General features: G+C 40.0%; 1 protein-coding gene across 2 annotated transcripts in view; it reads right to left on the bottom strand.

Annotated features, from left to right (window-relative positions):
• Window positions 1–13,512: 13,512 nt before the first annotated feature.
• Window positions 13,513–22,402, bottom strand: part of CRYZ (crystallin zeta) — a 20,007-nt gene continuing 11,117 nt past the window's right edge. For both annotated transcript variants that reach the window (XM_081946582.1, XM_081946583.1), the window contains exons 4-9: window positions 20,996–21,159; window positions 18,905–18,956; window positions 16,636–16,785; window positions 14,867–14,968; window positions 14,689–14,784; window positions 13,513–13,873 (exon numbers count right to left, since the gene is read on the bottom strand). In XM_081946582.1, coding sequence (XP_081802708.1) covers window positions 13,709–13,873; window positions 14,689–14,784; window positions 14,867–14,968; window positions 16,636–16,785; window positions 18,905–18,956; window positions 20,996–21,159 — 729 coding nt within the window. In that variant the 3' untranslated portion in view covers window positions 13,513–13,708. The remainder of the gene's footprint in view (window positions 13,874–14,688; window positions 14,785–14,866; window positions 14,969–16,635; window positions 16,786–18,904; window positions 18,957–20,995; window positions 21,160–22,402) is intronic.

The following is a 22,402-nucleotide window of genomic DNA, read 5'->3' as shown; positions in this document are numbered from 1 at the left end:
GTATACAGAAATTTTGTCCATTTCGGCAAGATTTGCTACCTTAAGTATCCATTCTTCTATAGAGCATAATTCTGCTTTCTTCCAATATTATGCTATCAGCAGTCTAGCTGCTGTAATCATATACAATATTAATTTAGTTTCAACAACAGTGCAGTCAGGTACTATGCCCAATAGAAAAAAAATTGGAGAGCAAATTTAATTTTTCTTTTAAGAATCTTCTTCTGCGTTATCCACCATATTTTAATCCATAAAGCCTTAACTTTACAGCACCAAACCATTCTTTTTTTTCAGGAGCTGAGGCGCATCTCCTGAAGGCAAATTACATCATTTTTATGCTGTTTCAAATAATAGAAAACCTTTCTTTTTTGTGGGGAATTAAGTCCATTAACATTCCAGGTCAGCAGCCTGGCCATCGTCAAGCTTAGTTTGAAGCTTCTGAAGCATAGCCCTTCTATCAGTAGGAAATCTCTTAGGCCTTACTCCTCCCACGGCTTCTGATTGTGTAGGCACATCAACAGAGATACTCGAAGTTTGCTGTATAGTCTTCTCCATTTTCTTTGCCGTTGCTCTGGTAATTCTCTGTTCTTTAAATTCCAATCCCAAGCCTACTGCTTCTTCCAGTCTCTCCACAAGCTGTTTATCAACTGACGCAAGTGCCGAGGCTGCTATCTCTATTAGCTCCTGCTGAACAGGCTGGATCTTTTCCGATTCCAATCCTAGCTCCCCAGCATTCAGAACCTTGGAATAAAAGTCTCTAGCCTTCTGAGTAGAATCCAATCGATATCTTTTCCCAGAGTAAATCAAAGTAACACCAATTGGCAATTCCCATCTAAATTGCAGGTTACGTTTCTTCAGTTCATCCGTCAAAAATTTAAACTCTTTGCGCAGCCTAAGCATTTTCAATGGTATTTCTTTCAAAACTTTCACCTCCTGATCTCACACAGTACATCTCTGATGATATGCAGCCTGTACAATCTCATTACGCAGGTATCTCCTTTCCAGATGAACCACCACATCTCTTGGCAAATTTCGCTGTCTTGCATACCAGGAGTTAACTCTGTAAGCTTTCTCAATCTGTTGGAGAATCTCTTTTGGATCCACTTGTAGAAGGGGGGCAAAAGCCTCCGCGCAAGTCACCCTCAAATCTTCTCCTTTCCCGCTGTCTTTATCCTCTGGCAAACCCATTACCCGCAAAACAGCCTCTAACTGCTTGTACTGGAATAGCAACTACTCAAGCTCAATTCTATCCGCCCTCTCTTCCAACTTGTCTGCCCGGTATTCCAATTTTCCAACATCCTTCTGAGTCTCTTTAACCACATCATCCAGGAATTCCAAATTTAGAACCAGTCCAGAAAGGGCAGAAACAACATCATTTCTAATATCTTGATTATCCCGAGCTGCCTGATCCCTCATCTCATCCATAGTTTGGTTCATTTGATCCATTTGGTCCTGTTGGCTTCTCATTTGTTGTTTCAAGTCCAACATATTTTTCTCCATATTACCAAACTTAATGTTCAAAGTATCCAATATTTCTTTATTGGTAATTGCTGCAAGTGGTGGATTTTGGGATTGAAATTGAGGTTGTGCCAACAAGGACAACTGAGATTGTTGTAAAGGAGAGGAGGTGCCCTTAGGCTTGGTGCCTCTCTGTACAGCCATAACTTGCCAAGGCGCCAAGCAAGTCAAGAAAATCCTCTTTTCTTTTCAATTCCAACCACCAGATGGCACTGTTGTATAAAGTTTCAATAAGAGTCAATTAAGGAGAACAAGCAAAAAAAGAAAAGTAGCCATTTTAGAAGGAAAAAGTTCTCCGTTGTTTTTTTTTCCCCCCAAAGTGGAAGTCTTTGTTATAAAGCTGTAGAATAATAAGAGAAAGCAGAGAAAAAAACCCCAAGATACTTGCAGCCACCGCTTCAGTCTCAGTCTGTCCGTTACAATTCAGCACCAATCAACAATGTAAACGGAGACGTGCCTTCCAGAGCTTGCCCTGCAAAGCAGGGGGATCCAGCTGTTGGAGCTTCCTCTTGGGCTACCTGGGGAGCACCGCTTCTACCTCCTTCCTGGAGGGTCCAAACGGGCTCAACCCAGCCCGAAAAAGCTCTCCTCCGCCTCTTTGCTCGAAGCAGAGGATTTTCGCCCCTGGAAATCGGCGAAACAATCAGCTGTAGATCGGACACTCTAAAGCTAGCGTCCACTGCCCTGGTGGCATCCGCCGGAAGTCCCAAAGGCTTTGGCTCCTGAGATGGTGTGCTGCCATCCAAAATGCTATTACTACGATCTCTGCTGCCTGGAACTGCCCGAGAAGTGGCAGGTAAAGCGGGCGCTGCAGTGATCGTCGTACCAGCATTTTGGATGGCAGCGCACCGATCTCAGGAGCCAAAGCCTTGAGGCACCTTTCATTTGCAGGAGGAGGGCAGCTTAAAGCAGCGCCCCAGCAATTTGAGGAGCCGCTGCCACCGCCACCACCACCTAAGCCCTCTCGAGAGCCCAGCCGAGCGGGAGCTCTGAAAGCGAAACCTCTCTCCTTTCCAGCCATCACGATCTCTGCAGCCCCCTCTTTGCCTGCCCAATTTTCAGATGACCCAGTGGCTACATTCGGCTTACAAGACGCACTCAGATTTTTACCCTCTTTTTTGGAGTAAAAAAGTGCGTCTTATAAGGCGAAAAATACGGTATATTTGAAAGCTTCTCTAACTCACAATTATACAATTGGAATGGGGAGATGTACAGGTGGTGTACAATTCACTTAGTGACCATACAAATTTACAATGGCACTGAAAAAGGTGAGTCATGACCATTTTTTAGGACCATTGCATCCTTCCCATGGTCACATGATCAAAAATCAGATAATTAGCAACTGTCATATATTTATGAGGGTTGCAGTGTCCCAGGGTCATGTGATCACCTTTTGTGACCTTCTGACAAGCAAAGTCAATGAAGCCAGATTCATTTAACAACCATGTTACTGATTTAACAACTGCAGGGATTCTCTTAACAACTGTTGCAAGAAAGGTTGTAAAATGGGGAGACAGTAAAGTAGAATAAAATGTGGATTAAAATATAAGAATGAAGACGTGGCATAAAAGGGACAGTAAGAAGCTTGCTTAAAGGGACAGGGAAATGTCATCAGCCTTCAACCACAACATGTTCCAGCAAATGTCCCTATGTCAAAAGTCCAAAACCACAAGGTTCAATTAAAGTTCGTTAATGGCACGTAGTCCATACCTGTAACAAAAGGAGAAGTAAGACCCCCCCCATCTCCTTATAAGGCTTTTTTCCTCAAGGTAACCAATAAGAAATGAGTTAAGTGTTTCTGTGTTACGCTGTCTTTGAGAATGTATAAGAATGCATTCTTCGATAATGAAGGTCGTTCAGAAATTGCAAATTAGCCATGTGCTAATTTTCTGAACCTGGCTGCCAAATAAACTCCTCCTGTATCCTGAGAAGTCTAAGCTTGTCATTTTCTGCAACAACAGGAGCTGACGTTGCGACAACACGACGTGCGATCTCGAAGCTCCGAGATCGCAGTCGATACTTTTGCCGCTGGACTGTCCTTTTGGACCTAAATCATCCCGTAGAGATGGTGACAGGGAAGAGTATGTCTTGCTGATCTCAGGGACATCGCAAAGTCCCTGATTGATCCAAGAGAATCTTTTCTTGCCGGCGACAGAAGCCCAACCAAAAGCTGCTGAAGTTGGGACAGCTCCAGAACGGGAGGAAAACGGAAAGAAAAAGTGTGTCCATCTGGTGAGGAAATTTTATTGTTATAAAAGAGACTGCCTCAAAAAAAATTAAATCTAAATTAAATTTGAAAACAGAAGAAAATAAGCGGCAAAATTAAGCTAAATTGGACAGTGTGTTAACTTTTTTTAAAATTTTCTTTTATGGATGGAATTTTTGCATTTTTATTAAAGTGAACAGATTAGTTTTTCTTCTACTACTTTCTTTTTTACCTATTAAAATCTTTTTCTTTATTTTTATAATACTGGTTAGGATGGGGTGTTTTTTTTTCTATTTTGTTCCATTTAAGAATGTCTCTTTTAAGCTTGGAATATAAAGAAGATATAAAAGGAATAAAAAGAGGGTTGCAATTTCAGAGGGAAAGGAAGTAACACTACCACTTGGAGGCTGGAGATTTGAGTCTTGGAAACATTGCCCTTTCTTTTTTCTCTTTCATCATTTTGACTTTGCACTTCAAGGTTCTTCAGCTTGTTTACAGAGAGTGATAAGGAGAAGAGCATAGGTTGTTTATACAGGTGCTCTTTGGGAGATTCATTGGCGCTGGAGAGAAGTGAAAACAAAGCCTTGTTTTGAAAGATTATAAATGAACTTGCGTCAAACCTAATAAAAAGTTTTGAAAACTAGAGTGGCAGTGTTTATCAGTTGTAAGAATGGCACAACATCAAAAAGAAACCATAACATTGCAAAATATTATGTTTGAAATTCAAAAATTATTAGAAGTAACAGAGAAAATTGATAAGAGATTGGAAAACATAGTGTATAACAGCAAAATTTGATGGAAAAATTGAAGATGTTCATCAAATGGAAAAAGTGGAGGTTAGAGTCCTAAAAACTGAAGGGAAAAATGAGCAAAAAGACAAGATAATTGTTAATACCAACAGTGAACTGAGCGTAGTTGGAAATGGAAAGAGTGGAATCTGGAAAGGGGAGATAGATGGGCAGGAGCTCTACCCCAGATTTCAAGGTATAGAACAAGAAAAAAGAGAATTGATGGATCTAAGGAGAGAAATTTGGTCAGAAGCACTATTGATAACCAAAGATAAGCTGATTAAAGAAGCAAATGGAGAGTTTTGAGATTATATAAGATATACAAGAAGCAACAAGTTACGAGGAGAAGTCCACACAAATCTTATTAAGGAAACAACCACAAGGCTAATTCCACAAATGGCAAAAGACGTAAGACTGCACTATTATTGGAAAGATACAGATGGATATATGAAAGCTTATAATAAAAAAATTAGTCAAACTTAGTTAAATTTAGAGCATTATGTAAAAAAAATGAAGTGATAATGGATATAGTTAGATAAATAACTGATAATGATAACAATGTATACATATGTATTGGTTTGATAAGAGGAATTTTGATATAAATTGCAAATGGTGACTATGAAAGGAAGTTTAGAAATTCTGTTAAAAAATTAAGTCAAATTTAGTTAAACTTAGAGCATTAGGTAAAAAAAAGAAATGATAATGGATATAGTCAAATAAATGATTGATAATGATAATAATGTATATATATGTACTGGTTTGATAAAAGGAAATTGGATATAAATTGTAAACAGTGATTAAGAAAGGAGGCCTAGAAACTTTGTTATTAAATATAATCAATTTTTATTTAGAACATGTCATAAAGATGTAATGTTACTGGATGATATTGGAAACAGCTATGTGGTTTCGCTTTAAATTTTGGAATATTTTATATAAAAGGACGTAAAATAATTATAGTCAAATGAAAGTTGAGGTATGATGATAGTAATATATATAAATATATTTGATTTAAATATATAATTTGATATGAATTGTAGGTGATGACTGTGGAAGAGATGCATGAAGGTTTTCTGTAACCAATTGACACACTTTCTACAATTTGTAATGCAAGATGGTTTTGTGGTGTTTTTTGTGTTTTGTTTGTCTGTGTCTATTCAAAAATAATATGTATGTATGTATGTATGTATGTATGTATGTATGTATATGTATATGTATGTGTGTGTGTGTGTGTGTGTATGTGTATATATATATATATATAAAAGAAAGGTTGTAAAATGGGGCAAAACTCACTTAACAACTGTTTCACCTAGCAACAGAAATTTTGGACTCAGTTATGGTCATAAGCCAAGGACTCCTTGTGCAGCCTTAGAGATGGAATTCACACAATAGCCCTGTTTCCCTTTTCCATGTTGAGACGTCCTTAATGGGATTAACACATATTAAAAAATTATATTTTAATATCTAAATAAGAGGCCAGGGATGCTGTCCCAAATGGTAGGGGAAAAGTATAATATAAATTTTATCAAATGCCACATCATCAGGAAAGAGAATAAGTGAAAGAGAATATGTGATTATTAATAACCTGGGCATTTAAAAAAAAATCAAATTTCTAGAGTTTGTAAGGAACAAACGATCAGACCCATACATGTATAATTCAAGCTATCTACTTTATTGTTCTTTGCCTATAATACAGGAATCTCCTCAGTCTGGCAGCTTTCATTTGGGAAAGCCGCTAAGGTGTTTGGGGGTGGCATGTCAGACCTAGACCTCTTGTGTCGATCAATCAATCTTTAATATGGTCAAAGACTAGCAAATAAAAGCATTAAAACAATAATAGTAAAAAATAAAACAAACAGAATAATATATTGCGATTGGTGGTGGATTAAGAGTAGGCACTTAAAAGTTGCCTAATTTTACATACAGCATATCAAAATTTGGCCACATTCAGAGAAACTACTTCATACTGATCTGATAACCTCTTGTGTTTACATAATGAGTCTAGGCTGATTCCTCGTTTGAGCCCTATTCCCATCTGGGATGGCTGGTCTCCAATAGATGCCTTCAACAAGTTAATCCTTGACATACAACCATAATAGAGTTTGTCCATTACCATTGGATGTCATGACAGTTGTAGTATGAGTCAGTCACACAACCCACCCAATTTTACATCCTACTTTATGACGGTTGTGGTTCACTGTCTAAAAAATGGAAGTACCGTAGTTTTCGGATTATAAGACGCACCAGAGTGTAAAACGGATCATGATTTTGAAGAGGTCATTTTTTTAAAAAAAATGTTGCACTTTGCAGGCCTCCCAAATCCACTGTATGCCTCATTTTTTGCAAAACAAAAAGCATGCAGAGCTTTGGGAGGCTGGTAGTGTGCTCCTGGGGGCTGGGAAGGAGGCAAAAATGAGCAAAAATGATCCAATTTTGCTTATTTTTGCCCTCCCAGCCCCCAGGAGCACTTTGCAAGCCTCCCAAACCCTCTGCACATCAATTTTTGCAAAGGGGGCGGGGTTTCAGTAGGCCAAAAATGCTGTATTCAGTGTATAAGATGCACCCATATTTTCACCCTCTTTTTTGGGGGGGAAAGGTGCATCTTACACTCCGAAAAATATGGTAAGTGCTGGTGTTCAGCAAAAGCATTGTAAAATGCAGTTGCATGACCACAGGATGCTGCAAACAGTTGTAAGGGAGGCCATGTTGTGAAGTGGACAAAATTCAGTCTCATAATTGCAGAGGGAGCGCAACCATCAGAACTTCCTATCCATGTCATAAGTCCCCCTTTTCAGGTCGGTCATCGCTTTGAATGGTTACTAAAATGACTGATCATAATTCAAGGGATATAGGTATGTTACTTGGAACCCTGACAGGCTTCTTGTAATATAGCTGGATCTTACCAGTTCTAGAAATGGCACTGAAAATCACATATATTTATAAGGTCAACGTGTCTATAGAGCAGTAATGGGAAACTGGTCTAGCAGCCATTGTTACAAGCATGTTGTTTCTCGACAACACGATTATGCTGGTTGGACTCTTATGAATGTTAGCTCATCAATCACTGAATGCCAAAGAAAGAATATTGGAGGACCAAGAATACAGATAGAAATTGTATTTTGTGTCCTTGGCAATAGGGTTAAAAACAAAGAAATGGCATCCCTAAAAATAACATTTCCCAATATCTGATCAGAGCAAATTATTTTTTTAATAAAAGTCTTTTTCCCCCAAGTTCTATAGATTTTGCTCATGTGATGAAGAAAGGAATTAGCTGTAGAAACCACAGATTGTCGAACAAAACATGATATTTATCTTTATGGAAAAGTATGAAGCTTTTTTTTATGCCAGCATAAATTGGTCCTCCAGACCTCGACACTTTTACTACACTATATTAATCCAATAGCTTGTATGTCCTCCAAATACATTTATAGCATTGGCTTCAGTTTATTGCCTTCATAAAGTTCGTATCAGCTCACTGAATTTCAGACTGGCTTATTCATTCTTGGTGAAGGAAGTTTGTCATAGATCTCGCAAACAAAACATAACCTATTAAAAAGGAAGGTCTCCAGTAATTTCCATCTTCCATGAGAATCCCACATGCATCTCAAGTACAGAGTGTAAAATTATATTCCATTAAATGATGTTACAATTATTTTCCTCCTTCAGAATCAAAAGTGATAGAAAAGAAATGTGTTTAAAATAATACTCGTATGACACCTTCTGGTGGGAAGTCAATAAGCTCTCATAATTACTTCAACACCAGGGAGAGGCCTCGACAACAGAAAATAGGCAGAAGATCTCCAATATGGTTTGAAAAATTATACACATTTAAAATTCTCTCTCCAAATGCTTTGGATTAGAATTTCAGTAATCCAATGAGTGAAGTTTATGGAAACTGTAGTCCAAAATTCTGAAGATTTCCTATCCCCGCCTTATATCATATTTGCTTTTAAGTTCAAGTACCTTATAAACACATAATATGAATATTTACATCCAAATTATAACAAAGGGCCAATCTTGACCTCCTCTTCAATCTTTTCCAACAAGAGATTGTTGGAAACTCTTGTGATTCTTATTGTCCAAGCCTAAATCTGAAGTTGAAGTTCTTCGGCCATCTAATGAAAGGACACAGTCCCGATGCTGGAAAGGATGAAGGTATGGCAGAGTATGAGATGGCTAGATTTTGTCATCAACACAACCAGAATTTGGGCAAACTCTGGAAGACAGTAAGCACTGGGAGGCCTGGCATGTTGTGGTCCATGGGATCAGAAAAAGATGGACACAACTTAGTGACTGAACAACAAATCTTTCCCAAGGTTTAGCATATGCTCTGGGATCGCCAGACCATGGGGACTATTTTGGATCTTTGCCTACAATGGAGGAATGGATAGTGAAGTTAATGGAACTTGCTGAAATGGCCAAATTGACTGATTTAATCAGAGTCAGGACATTGTCTATGTTTAATGACGATTGGAAATTCCTTATTGTTTTCAGGGACCTGATAAAAATGAAGTTATAATAGTTTTGATGATTAGAATAAAAACAATAGATTACAGGAAAAACTTAAACAATCCTGTAAACATATAGTAAGAGGTTGATTTATATTTATACTTATAACTGCTGTAAAAAAAATCAAGTCACCTTTTCAATCTTTTTTTCCTTTGATTTCTTCTGCACTTTTTCCTTTGCTTTTTTCTTTTTTTCACTCTAAATACTAGTCTTGTTAGGTTTTTTTCTGTTTTCAAAATTCTTATAAAGTTAATATAAAAGAAAGACATCTTTAGATCATCATCAAAATACTCTACCCCAGCACCTGTGAAGGGCTTTGATGGACTTTTCAATATTGGGATAATTTTTGTAAGTAAATGAACAGCAAATCTTTTTTATGTTAGAATGGAATCAATTCCATTTGGAATGCGAGTATTTACTAGAGAGCCACAGGCTCTTTATAAAAGAAAAGAAAATGGGAACAGGAATTTCATTTTCCCATGCTCCACCCAAATCAATTACAATGTTTTCAATAGATTTCTTAAATTGCCTCCCTGCTTTTAATTTCTACTATCCATCTACTGAAAAACAGAACATCTATTTTGTTCTCTTTATTGTTTACAATTATTTACCTACTTCTTACTTACTTGTAGACTGCTCATTTATGGAGCCTCTGGATGGGTAATAACATCAGGATAAAATAAAATAACCCAAGTACACGTTTTAAAAAATGACAAGCTAAGAAACATAGAAATGCCACACACCTGCAAACTCTACCTTAGGTTATAGTATAGTATACCATACCCTCCCCCTCCTCCCCCTCTGTAAGATGGACCAGGTAAGTCTTCCACAAGCTTTGGAGTCCAAGAGGAACAAAACTGGCTATCTATCAGGTGGGACTTCCAAAGAATGAGATCAGTTAGTCAAAATGCATGGATTTGAGACCCCATCAGGGATGGGATTTGGAGAGAGTTGACTTTACCTGATCTTGTTACACAAACAGATCCAATATAGAAGAAAGGTCCTTAGATTAGTATGTCCAGAGCTACAGAGCTTTAAAGGGACAGCCGGTTCCTTGAATCATACTCAGAAGTTAATTGGAGATCAATGTAGTTCCCAATGCAATGGGGTCACCCAAGTACATAGGGATGTACCTTTTACTGCTACATTGTGCAACTGCTGGACTTCAAGGGCAGCTCTATGAAGAATTTTGTGTTATTCAAACAGAAGGTGGCTATAACATGTGTGATGTGTGCAGGGCCTCCCAATCCAGGATAGTCACAAATGGCACACAAGATGTAGTTGTGCTGCCCAAAGGGAGGGACCACTAAAATAGAAAGATGAAGAAATCACCATTCTTAAGCAGATTCCGAAAAAGATAAGAGAAAGAAGGAGGAAGTATTCCTCCTTATCAAATAAATTATACAATAAAGGAGTTTGGTTCAGATGGTTATTGCCAGAGGGAATGTTGATCTTTTGGGAGGGAAATAGAATCAGAATTAATACAGTGCAGGAGGCTGAAGCCTTCATTAAAAAAACATTTCTCTCTCCTAGAGGACGAACACAGAGAAAGTAGTGAAAAGGGTAGCAAGGTACAAGATATGAAGGAGAGGGGGGGGGGGGCTGTGGCTTCACCTGGGGACAGGGAGGAAGGAGCAATATCGAAAAGGCTCAGGTCACAAAAATAAAAGTACCGTATTTTTCGCCCTATAAGACGCTCCGGAATATAGGACGCACCCAATTTTAAAGGAGGAAAATCTAGAAAAAAAAGATTCTGAACCAAATACTGTAGTAAAATATTTTATATCAACTGTATAAAGTTAACAGCAGTTTAAGAACAATTTTATGTCAACCATGTAACATATTAAGAACCATCTTTACTCTCATTAACAGTCAGTAAAGTCAGTAAACAGTGAATCTAGTGGTCTCATACCCCCTCATATCTCATCTGGTGCTCTCTAACCCAATATTTCATCTGGTGGTCTCTAACCCCCTCATATGCATCTGGTTTGAGTGAATGCTGCTGGAAAGGAGATTGTAAAAAGGAGATCATTCCTCTTCCCTTGCCTTCCTCCCCCACCCACCCCCACCCCAATCTCTCCGGATTCTCAGGAAGCAAAGCCTTTGAATCAAGCTTGATCGTATCCCTTTCTAGGTTTTTAACTTCCCAATCTAGCGTTCTGAGAAAAGCTTTTGTAAAAAGGAGATCGTTACTCTTCCCTTGCCTTCCTCCCCCACCCACCCCCACCCCAATCTCTGGATTCTCAGGAAGCAAAGCCTTTGAATCAAGCTTGATCGTATCCCTTTCTAGGTTTTTAACTTCCCAATCCAGCGTTCTGAGAAAAGCTTTTGTAAAAAGGAGATCGTTACTCTTCCCTTGCCTTCCTCCCCCACCCCCCCACCCCCAATCTCTCCGGATTCTCAGGAAGCAAAGCCTTTGAATCAAGCTTAATCGTATCCCTTTCTAGGTTTTTAACTTCCCAATCCAGCGTTCTGAGAAAAGCTTTTGTAAAAAGGAGATCGTTACTCTTCCCTTGCCTTCCTCCCCCCACCCACAATCTCTCAGGATTCTCAGGAGCCTTAAAGCAGTGCCTCCTTAAACCAAAGCCTCTGAGTAACTGGGAAAGAAAGGCGTGCTTTTCGGGCAGCAGTTTTCGGCAGGTTCCAAGCGCGGCTTTCTTTCCCAGTTACTCAGAGGCTTTGGTATACTCGGAGCTCACCCTCCTCCTCCTGCAAGCGAAAGGTGCCTCAGAGATTCGGGGGGGGGGGCAGCTCAGGGGAGACAATGGCCATAACAACTTCACTCCCCAGCAATGTGAGGAGCCGCTGCCCCCGCCCCCGCCTAAGCCCTCCCGGGAGCCCAGCCGAGCGGGAGCTCTGAAAGCGAAACCTCTCTCCTTTCCAGCCATCACGAGCTCTGCAACGCCCGCTTTGCCTGCCCCATTTTTAGATGACCCAGGTGGCTACATTCGGCTTACAAGACGCACTCAGATTTTTACCCTCTTTTTGGGAGTAAAAAAGTGCGTCTTATAGGGCGAAAAATACGGTATTTGAAATATTTGTAATTGTTGATATACTAGAAAGTGACAAAGGAAAAGATGATTGAACACATGGTTGATACAATGTAGAATAAGATTCTGTTTTTTGCTTATCTTTTATATGTTGTTTTTAATATTGTAAAAATTGGGAGATCTGGAGGGATTTCTACCACTAGCGTGGGAGCTGCCAAAATTTTCTATGCACCCCTTTCCCTTTTCCCATAAATGTTTAAAAACCAATAAAATTCTTTTTTTAAAAAAAAGATGTAGTTGTGCAAAAGCCTTCTAGCTAGAGCTGTCGCTGTCATCAAGCAGCAGCTGTGGATTTATAACCCCCAAATTGGGGCCCTACACCCACATTCAGAGTCAATGTTGGAATTTCTCAGGAATCATTGGGTCCAGAAACTCAATATTTACAGAATTTAGGTTCTATTCAGCCAGTGCCAGCAGCTTCCATCACTGTGTCAAATAGTTACTACCTGGCCTTCACACCTAGCTGCTCACCTTCAGTTATTCTTTGAATTGAAAACATCATAGATCATATCAATAACCTGTAAGTTTTCACCAGTCCAAGAAAGATTATCCTTCAGCGCTAACACAATTCCATAGCTATAATGCATTCAGGCGAAGCAAGCAATCCAGAGGTATATGTCAGATAGCATTTGGTAGGAATCAGATCAATGATCATAAAGTTAAAATGTATTTCTAAGCCAAATTTAAGAAAGTATGAATTACACAAAGCATTACTTGGCACTATTCATCATTTACTAATTTTCAGTATACTGGAATGGCATTCAATAAATTATGTCTTGAAGTTGACTTATTTGAGCTATATAGCTATGATATACTGAATAGTATAGTTCTAAGCTCTTTATAGTTGTACAGAAATACATATAACACACAAGCCTAAAACTAGTTTTGGCTCCTAGTGTCAAACTACTACTTTTGTATTATATCTGTGGTGGCGCATTGGTTGCAATGTGGTTTTGCAAGCTAACTCTGCCCACCGCCAGGAATTTGATCCTGACAAGTTCAAGGTTGACTCAGCTTTCCATCCTTCCGAGATCAGTAAAATGAAGGCCCAGATTGTTGGGGGGCAATATGCTGACTCTGCAAACCGCTTAGAGAGGGCTGTAAAGCACTTTAGGGCAGTATTCAATCTACACCTCTCCAGCTTGCATTAAAAAACAGAAATTGGATGGTCTGGAATTTTATTGTCGTTACTGCTAGACATATGGTACCCTAACAGAGGATACAACTACTGAATTCCATTCTGTAACACAATAAAACAAATAATTTATTAGTTCTATCTTTGCTGCTTGTTTGTTTCGGAGTGAACATAGTTCTGTGACCTGTAAATCTCAGAAGATATGCATTCTGAGATTTCTGTGTTGGCCCAAATACGTTTTCAATAATTTCACGAAGGTAGACTAGCAAAGCATGATTCAGAAGCATGGCCCAAATTACAAGGATCCATAAAGACTTTCCAAAGGGCAAAGGTAAATCATTTAATCGGGTGAACTCTGATACAAACATTTAAATTTGTTGTGCAAATTCATACCAGTTGTATGTGTTATATTTTACTTCCGCATCACGTTTTGCATATTTCAAATACATTGCATAAAGACTGCAATTCGCATTTATATGATTACTGCAGAAGAATTTAACAACATGAATTAACAAGTAAGAAGCACCATCTTCCCCAAAGCCCCTTGGCTGTGGATTATGTCTTTATGAGCCTCTGCCGCTTTCTCCAGTGGGTATTCGGGGCCCACTGCTGGTTTCAGCCATCCAGCTTCAGTCCCTGCGAGAATTGCCATTGCACATTCGTGCATCTCTTCCTAAACAAAGAACATTTAAAATTAAGCATTTGAAAAGGACATGTCAGATATGCTGACCTTTATGATTTGACACTGCTGGAAATATCAGTGTTAATCTACTTTGTCCCACTGAAGCCTTAAAAAATACAAGATCTAGCCATTCCCTTCATTAGGAGTCCCAGGCTCCTGGACAGGAAGTAAATGTAAAGTTTCCTCCAAATGGATGTGGCTAAATCAGGGTTCCCTTTCCTTGGCCATTTGAAGATATGTGGACTTCAGCTTCTAGAATTCCTCAGTAAGGCTGTCTGGGGAACTCTGGGAGTTGAAATTCACATATCCTCAAGTGATCAAGGTTGAAAAACACTGGGAAAAATGAATGACACAACAGAACAGAAGCTTGGAGGTTAAAGGAACTTCCAGAATTCTCCATAGGGAAGCAATGCAGAGGTGGGTTCCTACCAGTTCGGACCAGTTTGGACGAGTAGGTAGTAACTCGGCCCGTCATGCCCCCGAACTGGTTCTATCGGCAGCGGCGCCATCTTAATTTTTGGTTCTACGCATGCTCAGAACAATCTTCATTGCAAATATTTAATTTTCCCCCTCTTCTAACGTGCGCATACGCAGACCTTTTTAGTTGCAAATGCACACATGTGCAGAGCATGCATTTGGCATGTGTGTGAGTGAAGCTAGCATGCGCATGCAAAAAAAATTTCATGCTGAACCAGCAATAATGCCGGTAGCAACCCACCCCTGAAGCAATCATCTGAGATTGTGTAACCAAAAAGAGAAACAGCTCAGCTTAACCTATTATCATGTCACATCATTTTAGTTTTTACCTTAGAGGCAGAAAATAAAGTAATTCCTATGATGCTTGATTCATTTCCCATTGTATCCCTGGGGTTTATCTCAATTGGGCCACGACTTCCAACAATCTACCGCAGAGAGAAATGAAAATTATAAAACAGAACACTTTATGGTAAAGCCACTAATTGAAAAGTAGAACCGCTTGCTCACCATCACTCTTCCTCCTTTTGACAATAGTTGTAAGTCATTTGCAAGGTTGACATTGGCTAGCATCTCTATTATTACATCTATGCCTTGGGCACCAGAGATTTTCTACAAAACAAATAAATCAGTTGCACATTGAAATCATGAAAGATTGGCAGATTTAGTTCACTCCTAAATTATTATGGTCCTTTTGGGGAGTCCTTGGTCCAATAGTGTCCCTCTCTTGGAATTGTTATTTTCTACAACCTACTTTTAAAAATCAAAATATATAAAGTATTATTGCATGTATTCTTATACTAAGGGAGGGTTAAACACATTTTAAACAGGGTATCAGATGTAGGAAGGAACTCTAGAGAAAATGAACAATAACTTGGTCCTTAATAGCAATAAGACCAAGGAGCTTATAGTGGACTATAAACTAGAAGGAATAGATCAGGCATCGAGCCCTTGCTTATCAATGGAGACCGAGTGGAGCAAGTGGCCAGTTTTAAGTTTCTGGGTGTTATCATAAAAAAGGACCTGACCTGGGGCGCTCACATTGCAGCATTGGTCAAAAGGTCCCAGCAGAGGGTTATACTACCTGAGACTTCTCAGGAAACAACAACTGAATGAAAAACGTTTTACCGCTGTACCATAGAGTATTTTAACTTACTGCACCTGTGTATGGTTTGCTAATTGCACAGTGGCAGATAGGACAGCACTCCAAAAGGTTAACCTCATTGCAGAGAGGATCATTGGTTATCCTCTCCCTTCTTTGGAAGACCTTTATAGTTCCCGCTGCCTTAAGAAAGTTCAAAACATCCTTAAAGATTCACCGCACCCTTTTTTGGAACAGGATAATAAAAACAAGAGCAAATAGGTTGAAAAACAGCTTCTATCCCAGGGCAGTAACTATATTGAATTCTACTGTATAGTGCAATATTAATGCAATACCGGGTTTTCAATTCAGTTGTATAGAATGTAAAGGATGTGTGTTTGTGTTTTATTTTTATAGTTATAATGTACACTGAAGATGCCATTTAATTTCATTGTACCAGTGACAATAAAGTAAACTACACTAAACTAAACTAAACTAAACAAATGGAGATGTTAAGCTCCAGCTTCAAACAGATAAGTGGTCATTGTAATTCACATCTTCTGTCTTGCACTGCTCAGGTGGTTGCCCTATTGGTTCATTCCTATTACCACCCAACAATAAGACTGAGAGGATGATGGTTTCTCAAATCTTTATTTTTACGGCAGTGTTAACTTTTGCCTAAAAAGAATCCAAAAAACTGTTCCACCCTTGCTACTAAAAGTAGGGAATGATCTAAACTCAAAGAATGAGAGAAAGTTAGCATCTAAAGATGTTGCCACCAACAATCCAAAGCAAATATATATTTATTCAACATAGGATAAATAAAATGAATGCATACCTTTAAGTTTACAATTGTAACTATAATCTTAATTCAATGTAATTATAATTGAATTGGGTGACTTGGGGCCAATCACTCTTTCTCTCAGCCCAACCCACTTCCCAGGGTTGTTGTGGAGAAAACAGGAGGCAGATTGGGTATGTTCGCCACTTGAGTTATTTACATAAATAATGAAGGTGAAATATAAAATAAATGAATAAATAAATTAAAAAATAAACCCCACATAATTCAACAACACACAGAAAGCAGAGTCGGACTGCAGTCTGAACCGGCTTACCTAGAAGCTGATTCCCCTAAAACTAAAATGGAACTTACTTTGAAAAGTTACGGGTAGGATACCCGAGAGCATTCTCAAATCACCTTAATCTCAGCCAAGTAATCACTCTTCCTGTGATTAAATACTCTGCAAGCGCCATTTTTTAAAACTAGGTTCATCCCATTCTCTGTCCCAGCTGTGCCCCAAACCTTCAAACCATACGCTCTTGCTAATTGACATGCTGCTATTCCAACCTAAGAAACAGGGAGGAAAAAACAGCAGACAGTGATAAGAAGTAGTAAAGTTCCCTGCATAATATTATCATGACAATCATCATACTGAATGAAGAGACTTTCAACAACACAGCATTAACTCCTTAACTATTAGTACAGTTGTTGTAGTGGTCAGTGTGTTCATAGCTCACCCTTATTTGATACCATCTGCATGAGACAATCTACTCTTTCCCTTAACAATAGTTCAAACATCATCCTTGAAACAAAAGGAGGCAAATGAATAATTAACTCAGCCATCAGGGTATACGATTATACTTTTTCAGGTAGCATGTAAAATCTATCCGCTCAAATTACCACTGGAGTGCAACCATTCCCTCTTCAAATTTCCAAGGTATCAACTTTAAACTACCCCTTTATAAAATTATTCAAAGCCAAGGGTTTCCAATTTGGGGTACCTGTACCCCCAGGGGGTTTAAGATGGAATTTCAGGGGTTGCGACAAAGAGCGACTTCTGTCCTTAGTGACAAGTCACAAATCACAATAACTTTTATAGGGAGTGCTAACATTGATCAAACATCTCCTAGGAGTGTGGGGAAGAGAACAGGTTGGGAACCATTGCTCTTAAGCAAAGCAGAAACCCCATAACTTTTCAATCAAGGGAGACGCATTTTCAAGCAAGACATTGGCAAGTGTCATGGACCTTTTTTAATGCTTAGAAAGTTGCTACCAGAAGACCTCTTGGTTGCAACCCTTAATCCATTATGGAGGTACTACAGGATAAATGTTTTGTGTACTGTATGTGAAATGCACTAGGAGTAACCTGTCCAGTTGTGTTCGACTCTAGAGGGCAGTGCTCATCTCCGTTTCTTAGCCTAGGGAGCCAACATTGTCCACAGACACTTCCCTGGTCATGTGGCCAGCATGCAATTCCCTTGAGGTGCACTGAACACTATTACCTTCTCACCAAAGTGGTATATACAGGTAGTCCTTAACCTATGACCACAATTGAGACCAAAGTGTATGTTGCTAAGTGAGAAATTTGTTAAGTGAGTTAGGGGAAAAAATCATAAAGTGAAAAATCACTGTATGATTTTTCTTGACACATTTGTTAAGTGAATCACTGCAGTTGCTAAATTAGGAACACAGTTGTTAGGTGAACCTAGTTTCCTCTTGGACTTCGCTTGTCACAAGGTTGCAAAGGGGGAATCACGCAGGGATAGGCTGATGGGGATGCGCAGGGGTTCAGGAGAATCTAGCTAAGATTCTGTGCAGTTCAGAGAACCCCCAAATCCCACTCCTGGTTCGCCCTGCCCCCTCCCTCCCCCCTCCCAGGAGTCCCCACGTGACCCGTTTTGGATACAGTTAAGTGCAGGGCGTGCACGGAGTCTCAGGGAGGGCAAAAAAACGGGCCTACTGGAAGTTCGGGAAGGCCAGAAACGGGACCATTTCCGGCCTCCAGAGCCTGAGGAGGCCATTTTCGCCCTCTCTGAGGCTCGATGAAAGCCTCCAGAACCCAGGAAGGGCAAAACGGCCCCCCACCATGGTGCAGGAGGCAGACTAGGCCATGCCCACGGCCACTCAGCAACCCGGCAGAGAACCCCTTGCTAAAACTTTTGAAGCCCACCCCTGGAATCCTGTGACCCCAGGACACTGCAACCATCATAAATGTGAGTCAGTTGTCAAGCACCATGGGGATGCTGCAACGGTCATAAAATCGTTGTAAGTCATTTTTTCAGTGCCATTGTAACTTTGAATGGTCACTAAGAAGACTGTTGTAATTCGAGGATGACCTGTATCTACTCACATTTGCCTGCTTTCAAACTGCTAGGTGAGCAGGAGCTGGGGCAAGGACTGGAGCTTACACATTGCACGGTGTTCAGGTCTCGAATCTGGCCTGTCAGCTCTCTAGCGTCTGACAAGCTTAGAGTCTTTAACCATTGAGCCCTCATTTAATATTTCTTATGCCTTTTGTGTAGTGTTGCTTACCCAGAAAAGGGAATATCGAATCCCTGAAGAACAAAATAATTTCTCCCAATACATACTGTATGTATCTACATATTTCTTTCTTTCTTTAAACGGCCACCAGTTCACAAAAGTGCAATTCTGGGTGGCATATAGCAATAAAAACAGAATCACTTACTCCTCCACTTGCTCCGTGGATTAGCACAGTTTCTCCTGCTTTGGCAGAACCTCTGAAAAAAAACATAAATATTTTGAACATAAGAATGTGACAGTTTCACATTATGCAGACCTCAAGTTTACATAGCCAGCAATAAATATATATATATATAATCCATTGAAAATTATGTTTAGTGGGTTCTCAATAATTAAATTGGGATCAATTCCAGATATTTTTAATTTAAAAAATCCTCTGTGGCAATAAATATAAAAATTCTGCATTTGCCAAGAGCAAGTGGGACTGACAACTTGGTTATTAAGCAAAGCAGTCACTAAGTAAAATTGTGAATGTGCTTATGATCTATCTTACTTCACTTTTCCTTCGCTTTATATACCTGAAAAGTCATAAATGCACATACTGGTCACAAAGTTAACTTTTTCATCACTAAAATAATTGTAAATGGAAGATGATATAGTCCAGAGCCTGGGGAAAGTGAAAAACAGGCCAACGGGCCAACCGGAAGTTTGTTCCCAAACTTCCGGTTGGGCGGTTGGGCCTATTTTTCAACCTCTATATTCTCCGGAGGCTTTTCTGAAGCCTGGAAAGGGTGAAAACAGCCTCCCCTGGCCCTCCGGAAGGTTGAAAATCAGCTGGCCTGCACACGCATGCGCGCCAGAGCTGACGACTGCCAAAGGCTGCCATGCCAGCAAATATGGCTTCGTGTGCCACCTGTGCACGCATGCCATAGGTTCACCATCACAGATATAGTCCATCCCCTTTGAAGGACACTCATGTGGAAAATGCTGAAGTCTATTATAAAATATGTAGATTTACAAAATATGTGCCCCTGTGTGTGTCTGCGTACCTATTTATCTAGTCATTTACATAATGCCAGTGTAGACTCCAGTGACGTGCGGTGAGGTTTATGACTGGTGAGGCACTGACACAGTGCTGAGTTTCAAATATTTTTAGACTTGTGGACTTCAACTCCCAGAATTCCACAGCCAGGCATGCTCAGTTCCAATTTAAAGCGACAGCATTTGTTTTTCTCCTTTGCTCCTTCTTTCTTTTTCTTTTTCTCCTTCTTCCCCTCCTTCCTTCCTCTCTCCCTTCCTCCCCCTCTCTCAAACACACACACACACACACAGAAGTTGGATTGGACTATCTCTCCTACCCCTTCCCTCTCTCACTCACTCTCAAACAAACCCCCCTACACACACAAAAGTTGGATTGGATATCTTTTCCAGTGGCTTGAAAGCAGCTCCTCTGCCATTCCCCCCCCCCCCATTCCCCTGCTGCCTTTCCCAAACACCTCCACCATTGCAAATGCAGCCTGCTGTCTGGGTGGGAAATGCCTGGAACACAATAAAGCCCACCCACCACCTCCTGCTGGCAGGCTGGGGTGAGAGGAGAGGCAGAGAAGCCGGAGGGGAGCCGAGCCGAGCCTTCCAAAAGAAAGAGGCTGGGGGGAAGTGTGTGTACTACAGCATGGCTCTTTGCCTGGCTTCCTGCCTCCTCCTGTGGTCTCCTCAGTGCTCGCTTGTGCTCTCCCTCCCCAAGTGTAGTTTTATTGCAGGTGGAGCCACGTTGCCTTTTCAAACTTGTAATCAGTGAAGCTGGGCTAGATTTTTATATAGTTTTATCCAGCTGTGTGTGTGTGAGAGAGAAATGAATGGGGGCCTGGGGAGGAAGTCACTACACTTGGGGAGGGAGAGCACCAGTGAGGTTAAGCAGAGTCATCCACGGTGAGGCAGCAACTAGCTCAGCTTTTTCCTTTTACTTTTTTTTTTTCATGATGAGAGTGGTGAGGCTGTGCCTCACTTGCCTCACCTGACTGCACGTCACTGGTAGACTCTTGTCATACAATGAACCAACAATCAGAGACATGCTTATACTATTTTGCTGACAAAATGATGTTGAATGAATGCCTCTAGCAATCTCTGTGAATATTTCTTTTTATGGCTCATAGAGGAAAAAGGCACACCAAGTCATTAAATACTTACAATTTGAATTCAAGAAGACTTAACAGGAGTACATGTGGAAAATCAGAAAAGGGGAGGGGGCAGTGTGACTTTAAGAGTTTAAAAAGAGTTGTAGGAAGTAGCACCTTACTTTTGAAAGAGGGCTCGGAAAGCAGTAAAGTATGGAATTCCAATGGCAGCACCTTGCTTGAAGTCCAGTTTATCAGACAAAGGGAAAATGGTGTCAACGGATGCAACCGTGTATTCAGCATAGCCACCAGAAATAGTGCCCAGGGTAAAAACCCGGTCACCTTTCTAACAGGAGCAAACAAATACAGATAGATTAATCCAAGGTTTTGGGAGGTTTGTCTCTGCTTTTTTTGCAAATTCTGTACAAAATATTGTTAGAAGAGAAGTAAGAGGTGAACAAAAATGCATAAAATAACAGCAAAATGATTACCGGGAAAGAAATGATGAACTGAAACCACAGCTCTTCTAAAACCAGAGCTCTAGGACTTCCGGTTGTTCCTGGTGCCGATGGCAGGCTTTTTTTTGAGCCTGTCAGATCAAGAGACAGTTAGAGGTGTTTTTTTACAATCTTTAACACCTCGGACACTCGTAAATTCTTGGAATTTATGAGGGAGAGATTCAGCTGCTGGGTTGAGCCCTCGTGTACCCTCCGGAGTCCGGAGCCCGACGAGGTTTGCCCCCCTTCGCAGTTGTTGTATTCTCCTGCCTTTTTGATAACCTCTGCTAATTAGCAGAGCCAGTCGCCGGGAGCAGCCTTATCATCTTAACATCTTAACATCCCAAGAAGGAAGCAAGACTTTTGCAAGTATTTTAAGTTTTAATTGGGGGAAGAAAAAAAAAAGGAAATCTCTTTAAAAAGAACGCTACTGCTGAGTTTGAGAGGCGTGGGCTTAGAACAAAGGATTCAAAATGGCGTTGATTTATAGCTGAAAACCTACAGAAAACGAAAGCTAATTATCTGCTGATAGCCGGGGCAGTAAAGGCGGAATGGCTGAAACAACCCTAACTATTAACAATCTTTAAGCCAGTTTACATAACCTGAACTACTTAAATGTCAAAGTTTTAATTTCGAGCAACTTAGAAAGAAACATTTGCAAGTATTAATTTACAGCTGAATACCTAAGGAAAACGAAAGTTAATTGAATGGTGACAGCTAGAGGCGGCTGTAAGAATTATTAATTATGGCAACGGGAAAAAAAGCTTCACCGGGTGCTACAATAAATTATCAGGATCTCAAGGACTTTATAAGGGAAGAAAATGCTTTTTTACGCAAAGAAATTAAGGAGGTTAAAGAAATGGTTCAGGATACCATTAAAAAACATGATCAACTTGATAAAAAATTACACACTTTAGCCACAGGTCTGTCAGAAGTTGTTCTTAAGGTGGACAGCAAAGTTGATTATCTGGCTTTGGATTTGGAAACTAAAATGAAGGAAACAGATTTGAAATTTGTTGAAATGGAGGGGAATATGCAGAGGATGGATAAGGAGATTATCATGATGCAATTTAGATCTATGGAGTACGCTGT

The sequence above is a fragment of the Natrix helvetica genome (genome assembly GCF_964273705.1).
Source record: "Natrix helvetica genome assembly, chromosome: 3".
Classification (NCBI taxonomy): Eukaryota; Metazoa; Chordata; class Lepidosauria; order Squamata; family Natricidae; genus Natrix; species Natrix helvetica.
Note: the sequence above shows the minus strand (reverse complement) of the source record. Positions and strands in the feature narration are given on the sequence as shown.